Source organism: Hemicordylus capensis, chromosome 4, assembly GCF_027244095.1.
Source record: "Hemicordylus capensis ecotype Gifberg chromosome 4, rHemCap1.1.pri, whole genome shotgun sequence".
Taxonomy (NCBI): domain Eukaryota; kingdom Metazoa; phylum Chordata; class Lepidosauria; order Squamata; family Cordylidae; genus Hemicordylus; species Hemicordylus capensis.
This window is the reverse complement of record NC_069660.1, coordinates 83,530,753-83,543,463: the sequence shown is the minus strand read 5'-3', so window position 1 is coordinate 83,543,463 and position 12,711 is coordinate 83,530,753. Positions and strand designations below refer to the sequence as shown.

At 47.1% G+C, this 12,711-nt stretch overlaps 1 protein-coding gene across 1 annotated transcript; it reads left to right on the top strand.

Moving 5' to 3' along the window:
- The first annotated feature begins 4,787 nt into the window (after positions 1–4,787).
- On the top strand, positions 4,788–9,239 carry LOC128323921 (Krueppel-like factor 2). The gene is made up of 3 exons (XM_053247863.1): positions 4,788–4,919; positions 6,618–7,614; positions 8,507–9,239. The coding sequence occupies exons 1-3, from the start codon at positions 4,833–4,835 to the stop codon at positions 8,680–8,682; spliced, it is 1,260 nt and encodes a 419-aa protein (XP_053103838.1). The 5' UTR covers positions 4,788–4,832; the 3' UTR covers positions 8,683–9,239.
- Positions 9,240–12,711: the final 3,472 nt, after the last annotated feature.

Genomic DNA, 12,711 nt, shown 5'->3' with positions numbered 1-12,711 from the left:
AGCTTCCTGCTTTTTTTTACATCTAAGATTAAAAAAAACCCATAAATCATTAAAAACACAGTAAACTGTCATTGAAAAGCCAAATACAATCAGACTGAGATAAAAAGAAAACCCAGATATATCAGCAGCCAAAAATGCTAGGGTAAACTTTCTAATTGTAAGAGCAGTTCAGCAATGAATCAACTTGCTTCTGGAGACTGAATAGCCCCTTTTAATGAGAGGTTTTTAAAAAAACCTGGAAAGGCATTTGGAAACCACTGGTGTTTGGAAGGGACTACACCAAGTCCCTTCCAAATTGCAATTCCATTATTTTCATGACATACTGCAGGGGAATACTTCAAAAATTCTCCCAGTGAGTACAATCTATGTTGTATTGGTGACAATATTAAAATTTGAATTACTTTTACTGGCTGTGGGTTGTTTTTTATTGTTCTAGGGAATGTTCCCAGATCTAGCACACTGTTGACACAAAATCACATCCTCTTTACTCCAGAAAAATTAGTCTAGAATACAGTAATTTCAACTTAAGTTCTACACATATTCATTAATACAGAACTCAGCTTAACCCAGAGGAGTGCTTTGAATGTGGGGAAAATCTACTTTCCTGCTCTTTAACAACTGTGTTTTTATGCACCAATAGTAGCTTATGTGTGTTAACGGAGAGCTCACTCACATTAAAGTAGCAATCCTATGCACACTTTTTTGGAGTAAACCCCACTGAACTCAGAGGGACTTATTTCTGAGTAACCACACATAGGACTAATTTGCATATCATCTTACATATGCTCTAATCTCTAGGGAAATGTCTTCCTGCTGCTTTCTTGATTTTGGCAGGCAGTTTGCCCCACTTGGTTTATACACCTGGGACTAAAAGATTAATTTCTCCTCAGCTGCTAATAATTACTCTGACATAGACCCTATTCACACATGCACCAAAAACCCGGGCTAAGGAAGCCCGGCCCGGTTTTCAGTGTGCGTGTGTAGCGCCAGGAGCATGCATCTCCCGGCAGCAGAACGATGGCAAGCCCACTTATGGAGCCTGTCACTTAGCCGGGTTTTGGGGACAAGACCTCTCTGCTCCCTCCCTACTACTGGAAGAACCTGGCAATAGTCTGGGCAGCTGATCCATCTGCCTAGCAACATGGATGGGATCATCTGTGGTGGAAGCAAACTTTTCGTGGCTTCCTCCCCTCAGCCTGTCCAAGCCCATTCTCTAGTTGTGAGAATCTTTTTGTGGAGTTGCACGTGAAACACACTGAGGTCATTCACACAATCAAAAACTGTGTTCTACCCAGGTTTGGGAGCTGTGTGCGCTCCCAATTTTCGGTTGTGTAAGAAGCAAGGTAGGTGGAAAACCTGGGTAGAAGTGATTGTGTGGAAGCAAGTTGGGAGGAAAACCTGGGAAGCTTTTCCTCCTACGTTGCTTCCACACAATTACTTCTACCCAGGTTTTCCTCTTACCTTGCTTCCACACAACCAAAAACTGAGAGCACAGACAGCTCTCAAACAGTAAAACATGGTTTTTGATTGTGTGAATGACCTCAGTGTGAATGACCTTGTTGTGTGCTATATATCAAATGTAATGTCTTCCGAGTATTCCTGTTATATATGTTTCTATAAAGGAAAACGTATGCCAGGATCATAGTTCATTTACAGCAGATACAGCTCCTTTGCCAAATGACTGAAGGTGATCAGTCATTGCTATCGGCCTCAAAACATGCCCATTTGCCCTAATGTTCAAAGAGCATTCCTGAAGAAGGTCCAGATAAGTTTTAGGATTGGGGGGGGGCTTTTAAAGGGATTACATAGGAAGCTGCCATATACTGAGTCAGACCATTGGTCTATCTAGCTCAGTACTGTCTACACAGACTGGCAGCGGCTTCTCCAAGGTTGCAGGCAGGACTCTTGTAATCCCCCACCCCCGAGTTACAGTACTACCTGCATATACCTCATAACCTTGTGGGTTTCCAAATCCTTGTGTGTAAAGCTTTGTAGATATATCATGTACAAACAACCACTTTGTATATAATTGTGCTTTGGAAACGTACTGTATGCTTTGGTAGTTTGTTGGTTCAATAAAAAAATCTTGTCCTATAAAAAAATCTTGTCCTATCTTGGAGAAGCCAGGGAAGGAACTTGGAACCTAGATGCTCTTCCCAGAGTGGCTCCATCCCCTGAGGGGAATATCTTACAGTACTCACATGTGGTCTCCCATTCAAATGCAACCAGAGTGGACCCTGCTTAGCTAATAGGACAAGTCATGCTTGCTACCACAAGACCAGCTCTCCTCTCCTTGATATATTAAAGTATATCAAAGAAAGTTTAGGTCTAGGCAATCAAGTGTAGGATGTTGGGGTTCATAATTATTGACATCCCATCCAACTCTAATTTTGAGATAATCCCATTTGGCTACCTGATCTCCCTTTCCTGCTTCCTTCCTTGCGCATATCACAGATAAAACAATATTAGTCTCAAGCAAATTACACTCAGTGGATTAGTGCAGATTATTTGGAATTTTAGCAGTAGCTCAGAGCATGTCCTTTCCTGCTCTAAAGCCTGGAGAATATGAATACGACGAATATCTACAGACCGCTTTTTAACCAAAGTTTCCAAAGCAGTTTACACAGATATAAATAAATAAGTAAAATGTCTCCCTGTCCCCAAAGGGATCACAATCTAAAAATGAAACATAAGTTAGACACCAGCGGCAGCCACTGGAAGGATGCTGTGCTGGGGATGGATAGGGCCAGTTGCTCTCCCCCTGCTCAATAAAGAGAATCACCACTTTAAAAAATCGTCTCTTTGCTCAGTAATGGGTACTGAAGAAAACTGAAGGGAGGGGGAACAGGACAGCAATCTTCAAATACATGAAGGGCTGTCACACACAAGAGGGGAAAAGTTTGTTCTCTGCTGCTTCGGAGGGCAGGACGCTAACAGGCTTAAGTGGAAGGAGGTAGATGGCTGAACTTAGGAGAAACTTCTTCATGGGAAGTGCAGTTTGACAATGGAACAAACTACTCCTGGAAGGTAAGCCTCACCCTCACTGGAAGTCTCAAAGCAGAGGCTGGACAACCCTCTTTTGGGGGTGGTGTGCTATCTCTGGATTTCCTGCATTGAGCAGGGGGTTGGATGAGAAGCCTCCAAGGCTTCTCCAACACTAAGATTTCCCTGTGGATATGGGGACAACAAAATCCATCTTCCCCAGTAGCTCTGTACTCCCTCTTCTCTGCTTAACAAAATGCTTGGGGGCAAACACAATCTCATCTTGTCTTTTTAAGCTCATCACAGTTCCTCACTGGCCAACAACCACTAACAACATTGTCATGTGCAGGTTTGCGAGCCTTTTTGTGTGTCTTAAAAGAAATAAAAAATTGCCCCATGATTTTTTGCTGAAAATCATAGGAATTGGTGGTTTTGTGGGGCATTGCTGGAGATCTGAAATGCATGGTAAACTTTCACACACTTTGCATGGCAAACATTTCACACTTCTGCCTCTTTTTTAACCTTTAAGCCCTTTATTTAATTTTTAAGCCCCCTTTTTTAACCTTAAGGAACCTAGCACCCCAATTCCCATTGACTCCCAGTTCTGTTATCTGTGGTTGTAGGTGAGAACAGAACCCCTGCAGATAACAATGGCCACCTGTAATAACAAAGGATGAAAGAAAACACATACAAATACATCTCCTCTTTGCCCACCTAATGGAAATCAACCATCCCTCCCAAATTGAATTCAGAATTATCATTTCTCTCAAGAGCCCAGCTGATGTGTCTTGCATGTTTGGTAACCCCTGCTAACTTGGCAAAGAGGCACCTTTTAATGTGGCAATTCTCTTTATTTAGCAGGGGTAGAGTAACTGAGAGAGCCAGCGTGGTGTAGTTGTTAGAGTGCTGGACTAGGACCGGGGAGACCCGAGTTCAAATCCCCATTCAGCCATGAAACTAGCTGGGTGACTCTGGGCCAATCACTTCTCTCTCAGCCTAACCTACTTCACAGGGTTGTTGTGAAAGAGAAACTCAAGTATGTAGTACACCGCTCTGGGCTCCTTGGAGGAAGAGCGGGATATAAACGTAAAAATAATAATAATAACAACAACAACCCTATGCACAATTAACTGGGAGTAAAGTCCAATGAGATGCAGCAGAACTGACTTTTGAGTACATGCATAGGTTTGGGGAGCAAGCAATGGTACTCCTGATGTGGCTGAAGCAGAGTCTAGGAGCTGAAGGTGGCTGTATCCTAACTTGGGTTAAAGGATGCTCTACCCCACAGGTAAGACTTGCAATCTTCATAGGCAAGACTGGTGGTGAGGAAGCACTACTGAGAGCAACAGGATTGCTCTGGAGAAAGTAAGTTGCTTAAGTAAGCACTGAAGTAAGTACTTCAGTAGACCCCTTTTTGTTTCTGATGGGGAAGGAAAGAAAGTTGCTTAAGTAAGCACTGTAAGTAAGTACTTCAGTAGACCCCTTTTTGTTTCTGATGGGGAAGGAAGGCATCCTTACTTTGCACCCCTCCTACACTGTATGGCAGGAACGGATGTCAAACTCACTGAGCCAGGGATTCTCTTGCTTCCCTGCCAAAGAGCAGCCCAGACTTTGCTAGTGGGCGTGACCGACCCCTGGTAATCCAATCAGAAGACGAGTCTTATGAATATGTAAAGACGCCCTCGACCAATTAGAGCGCCTAGGAGCTCCCCCCTCAGCTGTTTTACAAGTTGAAGCCAAAGAAACTTTTCTTGCTCGGAGAAGGAGTTTAGCGCTAGTTCACTGCCTGGAGGGAGCTGCCAGAATCCGGGCAGGTTCCCAGCTCTTTCCCGCTCAAGCCACCGTGCAAGATGAGCGTAGCCGTGGAGGAAGCCGCCTTGCCGTCCATCTCCACCTTTGCTAGCTTGGTGCCGCTGGAAGACGGACAGCCCGAAATGGTACGGGGGGCAGCGCAGGTTAGGGAGTGCGCTGGAGGGGCCCCTCCGCCTGAGCAGTCAGAGGATAAAGGACGCCTTTCGCCCACTCTGTAAGGAAGCCCCTTCGGCTCTCCTGTGCTTACATACAAAATTTTTGGGACGGAGCGGGAGATTTGGAATGGGCGAGCTGGTGGTACTTAACGCTTTCCTCGCCGGTGGTTTTTTGTTCCAAAATCACCCCAACTAATTCTCCCCTCCCTCGGCGCCACCGAGAAGTTCCACTGCGTTTTGCGGGGTATTGGCTACTCTCCTTGGGCCCATGAAGTTGCGCCTCTTTCAGCAGCTCCCGTAATCAAGCTGCCCGTGCCGGGGGCAGTTCCTGGAGGCGGCCGGACTTGGCCAATATAAACGGCACAGGTGTAGGTTGGATAAAAGCGATGGTTTTTCAGCGGTAGGGCTTTAAAACTCTGTAGGCATTAGAACTATTCGGGGCGACAGTTTTAGAGACGTCTCTCTTTCCTGAAGTATTGGGAGTTTCAGTTCTGGGGAAGCAGATTCTTTCCTCCTTCATAGGGTTATTGTGAGGCTAGAATGCCTTTCTGGGCTCTTGAAGGGTGAGCAGAACGCAGCAATAATCTAAACGAGCGTCGCACGTCCAGGTCTACGTGCAGAAAGTAAGCAGGGTGGAGTTACCGCTCAAGCGGACTTGATGGTCCACCTTCCTTGACAGAAGCGTTTGCGCGAATAGTTGCTGGAATTCTTGCCCATCCTTGTAGTCCGATCCTGTGCAGACATCAGCACCCTTAAGGGACAAGATACACCTTGCACGCAAAGACGTGAAAAGAAGCCCAGACAGTATTCTGTTAAAAGCAGCTTCGTGAAGTGTGGAGTGGCGGAGCGGGGGCTCTAAAAAGGCCGATAGAAGGAGTTGGGGGAGGGGGACAAGCGATTCTGAGCAGAAAAATGGCGAAGTGAGTAAAGGGTTAAGCCAGTGGTGGCACCACAGAAAAGAAATGGGGGGTGGGCAACAGAAGGGGGAAAGTGCATTTCTGGGTGGGCGAACTGTGTCCCAGATGTTAGATCTCTACTCTAATAGATCTGGAGAGCCGAGTACATTCGAGGGTCTACTACATTTACAAAACCGAGAAACTCCTTGAGGTAGCATTTCTGTGGGGATGCGGGCGGATACTTCCTTGGGCATTCGAGAAAAACTGAAAATCCACGCCAGTTCTGGTAGACCACCGTAATTTCTAATGGAGAGGTGCCTATCCCGAAACTACCAATCGCATTCCGGTCCGAGGGGCTTCTCGGTTGGGCAGAACCAATTAAATATTGGGGAGCAGCCGAAAGGGTTAAGTTAATTAACTCCACAACTAGCTGCGTTCCAAGAGGAGGTGAGCCTATTCGGCAAGCTAAGGAAATGGTCTGGGTTGGCTTGTTCTCGGAGCACGCGATGCTGTAGGCTCGGAGCTCGCTCCTTCTCCTAGAAAGGAGTGTGGGGTGGGGTTCAGGGGAGCCCAGCCAAGTGGGTCTAATTCGAAGTGATTTGAACGCCAGGCGCGCCCTGTTCTTAGACTTCTGGGAGGGAAAGAAGCGCGCAACTCGTTTTTCAGGTTTGGGGGTGCTATAAACAGTGTCGCGCTTTGGCTCCCCCAGTAGGGTTTGCGCCTGGCGCGTTAACCCTTTCCACGCCTTAACCCGCTGCTCCTCTCCCTGCAGAGGCAGATTCCCCCTCGCTTGGAGGGCGCCGCCGCCACTACCATCAAGAAGGAAGCGGACGAGCTGGGCAGCTTCGTCGACCTGGAGTTCATCCTCGCGCACACCACCAATGGGCACGGGCAGCCAAATGGCATGGCGCCTCCTCCCCATCCCAACCCCAACTACCCACTGCCCGAGACTCCCGAGAGTTGCGGGACTACCTACGACAGCGACGGCTCCAACTACCAGCCGCCTAACAAGTTCGTGGCGTCCTACCTGCCCAGCCCCGGGCACAGCTATGTGGCCGAGCTCTTCACGCAGGACGTGCAGCAGGCGGCAGCAGCAACAACTCCGACGGGGCCGAGCCCTTGCGAGCTCCAGCGGCGGGAGTACACTGAGCTGCGCGCGCCTGGCCTCGCTCATCCTCACCCCGTCCTAGTCCGAGGCCTGTCCATGGAGCACCTCCGCGTCAAACAGGAGCCGATGGACGGGCAGCCCTGCATGCTGAGCGGCAGCCCCGACTGCCTGGGGCCGGCTCCCCTGGACCACAAGCCCCTCCTGATGCAGTCCATGATCCACCACCACCAGCAGCCTTCTCTCCCGCAGCACGCGTCCTCAGGCTTTGCTGCCGAGCAGCTGGGCCCCGCGCCCCAGTGCCAGGTGGCGGGCGACATGCACGCGCAGATGGGGGGCCCCCAGCATTACCCGCGCGCCCCTCACGCTTTCCCGCCTAACTTCGCTGGGCAGATGCAGCCCCAGTTCCATGGACACTTCAGCGTCTTCAGGGAGCCCCTCAAGACGCACGGCCAAGGCCTGCATGGGCTGCTAGTCACACCGCCCAACTCGCCCATTTTGGAATACTATCCTCAGATGGGGCCCCCTGAGGACTGCAAGCCCAAGAGGGGCCGAAGGTCCTGGTCCCGGAAGCGCACGGCCACCCACAACTGCGAATTCGCCGGCTGCGGGAAGACATACACCAAGAGTTCGCACCTCAAGGCCCATATGCGCACCCACACCGGTAAGGGCGGCGCACGCCTTCAGCGGGCAAGAAGGCCGGCCGGGGCAGCGCGGTGGGGAAGCGGGAGACGACGCCGCTGGGAAAAGGGTAGACGCAGACCACTGTGAGGGCCGCCTGGCTGGTGGATGTGGGCCCAGGGATATGCGTGAGTTGCCCGGTGGAGGACGGGTAATAATCGGAGGGAAGGACACGCGGGGAGCCTTGCAAGGGCGCCCCAGAGCTGAGCGGACTGGTGAAAGCCAAGCAGGGCGCCAAGGGGGATGGACCTGGGAGGCAGCGCGGAAAGCGCTGGTGCCAGTGCAAAAGTTGTCGTCTAAAGCAGCTGGAAACGGAGCCTGGCTAACAGCAGTGAACCGCGGAAGGTTTCTGGGCCCGCTGTGACCAATTAAGATACTTTCTCAGCCAGCAGCGCGGGGTGGCGGGTATGTGGGCTTATGGGTCGGACAGCTTGAAGGGCACGGCTGCAGGAAGAGAATGAGTGTGGGGCTTATTTCTGTATCCCGTGAATTAAACGGTTTCCATAAAGACACGCGCGCTGTGCAATCATGTGTATGTTGACACAGAAGGATCGACTAACTTGAGCGGGCCATTCCCGGACAGGTGTGCATGGAACTGAATCCTGGTTGTAAACCAGTCATTGTAGCTAACTAGCTATACCGCGTAACTTAAATCAGGTTTTTTCGAGTGGGGGTTAAGGTGCCATACAGCCAAGCCTGTGTGATCCGTGGAGAGTTCACTCCAATAAGGATAGAGGTGTATGTGTGTATAAACAGATGTCGATGATTTCCCAGAGTCACTAATAGACTTGAGCTAAGGCCCTGGAGGTAAGGAGAAGGTCATTTGCAATTCTTTTCACCAGACTAGGAAGCTAACCTTGCTTTTCTTTTCCTAGGTGAGAAGCCATATCACTGTAACTGGGAAGGCTGCGGCTGGAAATTTGCACGGTCCGACGAACTAACACGCCATTACCGCAAACACACTGGCATTCGGCCCTTCCAGTGCCACATGTGTGACCGTGCATTCTCCCGGTCAGATCACCTGGCTCTGCACATGAAGCGGCATATGTGAAGCACGGCGGATGCCCTGGGTCATCTGGGAACAAAGTGATAGAGTTGGAGTAGAGCAGGGTGGGAGGAGGGAGGCAAAGAGACGGACAACTCTTTATTTATGAAGGGATGGAATATTTTCTTATTGGAGTAGCTAACTTATGTATATAATAGTGAAACATTTTAATATTTAAAGAGGAAAGCCACCTGGTTTTTCCATAGCAATGTGGAAAAAAGTATGTATTTAAGAGTGAATAGTTACACATATCCAACTGCAGCAGAGCCCAGGACATAGGGAAAAACTGCACTGGAAGACTTTGTGTTGTGGCAGTGTATCTCTGCCATTCCCCTTTGACATCTTCCGTATGCTGCACAACGCCATAGTACTGATGCTATATTGACTCAAGCTGTTTGTAAGGTTTTAACTTTTGTATGTTTTGATTAATGAATGGCCTCTATTTGTTCTCTTGCAATATAAAAAAGCTCTAACTGTTAAATTAGACATCCTTGAAGGGGGGGGCAGTGTTCCCTCTAACAAGGATTCCCAGGTGTTAACTACAACTCCCAGAATCCCCAGCTGCAATGGCTTTTTCTGGGGGGTTATGGGAGTTGTAGTCAACACCATCTGGGAATCCCTGTTAGAGGGAACACTGAGGGGGACAAACTTAAACTGGGTGTAAGTGACCAACTTTTGTTCTCCCAAGGGAAAGTGCCAAAACAAAGGTCCAGTTCTGCTGGCTTGCACTAAGTATTGGTCCTGATTTTCTTGGAAATGAATTGTGCATTTATTAAACATTGGTCTTTGCATCACAGATATGGGAACAGAAACTCAGACAAGTATTTGAGGTTACTTGACCTCTTAAATCTGACATGAAACTATAACACCACAATATAAACCCTGAACTGAGACCAACTTCTGTTGGCAAATTGCATAAACTTCACAACGCCTTGGGGTTGTCTTTTAACGAAAGGCAGTATATAAATGCAAATAAATAAGCTGAAGTGCTTTGGGACCAATATTCTGCAATCCAGTTCTATAGGCCTACTGTATGTTCAGTGGAGTTTACTCCCAGATAAGTGTGTTTAGGCAGTCTTGGTCCTAAATATGCATAAGACTGCAACCTTAAAGTGTCCTTTCTTGCTCAGGGATGCCAACTCAAGACCAAAAGACTCCCTTAATTCTTCCCATTGACTATTCTGTAAGGTAAAGAGACCACATGTTTGTAGGTAAAACCTTAAAAGTTGCTTTCTAGAAACAAGCTGAACTATTGCAGGGCTAACTAAAGTTCTTGTGTGCAGGGATGCAGACAGGCAAAGTTTGAGGAGCAACTCCTCACTTTAAATTCATGGGAAATTCAGTAAAATGAGGAACTCCCCAAATGCCTAGTGGTGATCTGCACTCCTATTTGTGTGAGTGTGATCGTATGCATACTTACAAGGAAGCAAATCACACTGGTCTCGGTGGGAACTACTCTCAAGTGTGTACAGCAGGGGTTCTCAAACTAAGGTATCCAGATGTTGAACTACAATTCCCATTATCTCCAACATTTGGAGACCCTAGTTTGAGAACCCCTGGTGTACAGGATTGCAGCCCTAGCTAATTTAACTGTTTTGGCTTTTAACCAGCTGACTAGATGTGTAAACATCTGCTTAACTGCAATACCTCAACATACTTTGGGAGGAGAGCTCCTCTTGTGGCATCAAGCATGAATTGTTCCCTTTGCTAAGCAGGGTCTACCCTGCTTTGCATTTGAATGGGAGACTACATGTGTGTGCAAAGCAAGATATTTCTCCTTGGGGCTGCTCTGGGAAGAGCATTTGCATGCAGAAAGTTCTAAGTTCCCTCCCTGGCATCTCCAAGATAGGACTGAGAGACATTCCTGTCTGCAACCTTGGAGAAGCCACTGCCAGTCTGGGTAGGCAATACTGAGCTAGATGGAACAATGGTCTGCCTTGCTAAAAGCCAGCTTCCTATGTCCCTTTGTTACTTTAAGAGAAAGTAATGCAAGTTTTAAAGAGAAAGCCAATTGTCTTTTGGAAGGAAAGCCATGTTTTTTAATCAAATGTGTCAAACTGGCAATGCTACAAGTTTCTTAAACTTAGGAATTTTAACTTGTGATTTTTCTGAGACAACTGAAATGTATGGTTCTGTTATTGAAATCAAATCTTTGCAATCAAATCTGTGCCTAAAGTTTTAATTAAAACTCTAGTGTTCATAAAATCTATATTTTTGGACCTGATATGTGAGAGGTTGGGGATCCATTTTAGCCTCCTATGGCAGTGAGTTATATGGGTCAGTTGTGAGTCTCTTGTGGATATCTCTTAACTGTGTTTTTTGGTGTTCTCCCTCCAAAGAATGATCATTAAACCAGGTACTGCTGCAGCTGCAACTTTTCTAGGCAGCTTTTGAATTTTATTTTTGTAAAGGGCATTCTTGTCCATTTCTGCTGTACTTGAAACTCTCTTTCCAAGGAGAAAATGACTCTTGATATGTAGCTTATGCAAACAAGTTGTAATTCTTTTTAACAAATGCTGTAATATTTTTAAACTCTTGTTTTATAGCTTGGGTCTGAGAAAAGGACCTCAGCTCTTGTATGTGCACTGCTCCTATTTGTGTATATTGTTAATTAACATTTCTTTGCTTGGGCTCATCACGTATCTCCCATGCAAAATGTTAGTTTTCTCTATATGCATACCTTGTTGCTACAAGGTTGATTTGTACGATATTGTTGACTTGATGTAAACAAATAAAATATAAACCAACTCCTTGCTTTTTAACTTCAAAAAAAGAGGAGCAGGCTTTGAAAATTTAGAGAGGCTTATAGTAGGAAATCCATCTTGGTTTGTTTTCCTTCACCAGCTCGCTACTCATGTGGCAGATGGAAATGCAAGAGCTAAAATTGCATTCCTAGCTGTTTAAGGGGGGAGGAGTTGAGAGCAAGGACTTCTCGGTTCCCTGTTTCAACTCAGTGTGGAGTCAGGTGGTTAGAATACAGGTTCCCCAACAAACTTGCCTACCAAGACTGGGCATGGCCCATCACTTTTGTGGTTCAGCCCAGGCTCCTCCACTGGATCTACTGGTAGTTTCACTCTGCGCCAGGTACGGAGGCTTCCTCTTAAATTAACAAGGGGTGACTAAGCTCTGGCAGGTCCCAAGCCCAGAAAGCAGGTCTGTCTCCATCCCTCCCACAGTCACGCATACTCCTTTTAAGGATTGGGCTTGTGCAGACTTGATGTAGAGCTACCAGCAGAGGCAAAATACGGTCCCAAACACGATGGGCTCTTTGAAATGTTGCTGGAACTCTAGAGAAACACTGAGCAGCAGAATCTGTGTGAATGAGTAGCCGGAGAAGCCGCTTTTTCTGCTGTAGATTTCTTGCAGAAATAAGAGGAACTAGATCCTGTTGCCCCTAGAATTTGGCAGATTTGCAAGGGGCTCTGAATCATTTGTCTGAAACAAAGTGGGGGCAGCTATGATGTGGGGAATGTATTTGGGGCTGAGGTGAAAGGGGCAGGAGTTGTGTACTTGGTTGCAACCAGTGTGCTTAGCACACTTGAGTACATTCTGCTAACAAGATTTACTTGGACTCATTTTCCTGTTATAGTTGAGGAAACTAGATTCTACATACTGACAGTATAAAGTCACATTTCCTGCTGGAAGCATTTGAAATAGATGTGACTCACTTAGTCTAGTGCAGACATGATTTTGGATTTGGTTAACCCTCTGTTTTGGTTTTAAGCAAGCTGCTTAGGCTGCTATCCAGAAGTATGCACCCTGCTGACTTAACTGGGTTCAGTCCATTGTGAAATGTTGCCCCTTGTCTGCCTGGAATTTGGATGATACTTAACTGGATAAATGGACGCAGATCTTGTTGGGCTCTTGAAAGAGATTCTCTAGTTGATCCTGGGTGAATGGATGTAACGACTCCGCCAGGAGCTTGTTCAGAAGTGCCTTGTTTACAAACTGGAGAGAGGTGTGGTTTAAATGGAATACCTGATTGATCAGGTGAGCCATGCTAGATGGCTCCATGTGAGCGAGTGCTTTTGGTTT

Bases quoted from the DNA above. Each gene is read 5' to 3' on its own strand.
- LOC128323921 (XM_053247863.1), top strand. From the start codon at position 4,833: ATGAGCGTAGCCGTGGAGGAAGCCGCCTTGCCGTCCATCTCCACCTTT. The intron at 4,920-6,617 runs GTACGGGGGGCA...CTCTCCCTGCAG, and splicing joins AAGACGGACAGCCCGAAATG to AGGCAGATTCCCCCTCGCTT. The intron at 7,615-8,506 runs GTAAGGGCGGCG...TTCTTTTCCTAG, and splicing joins CCATATGCGCACCCACACCG to GTGAGAAGCCATATCACTGT.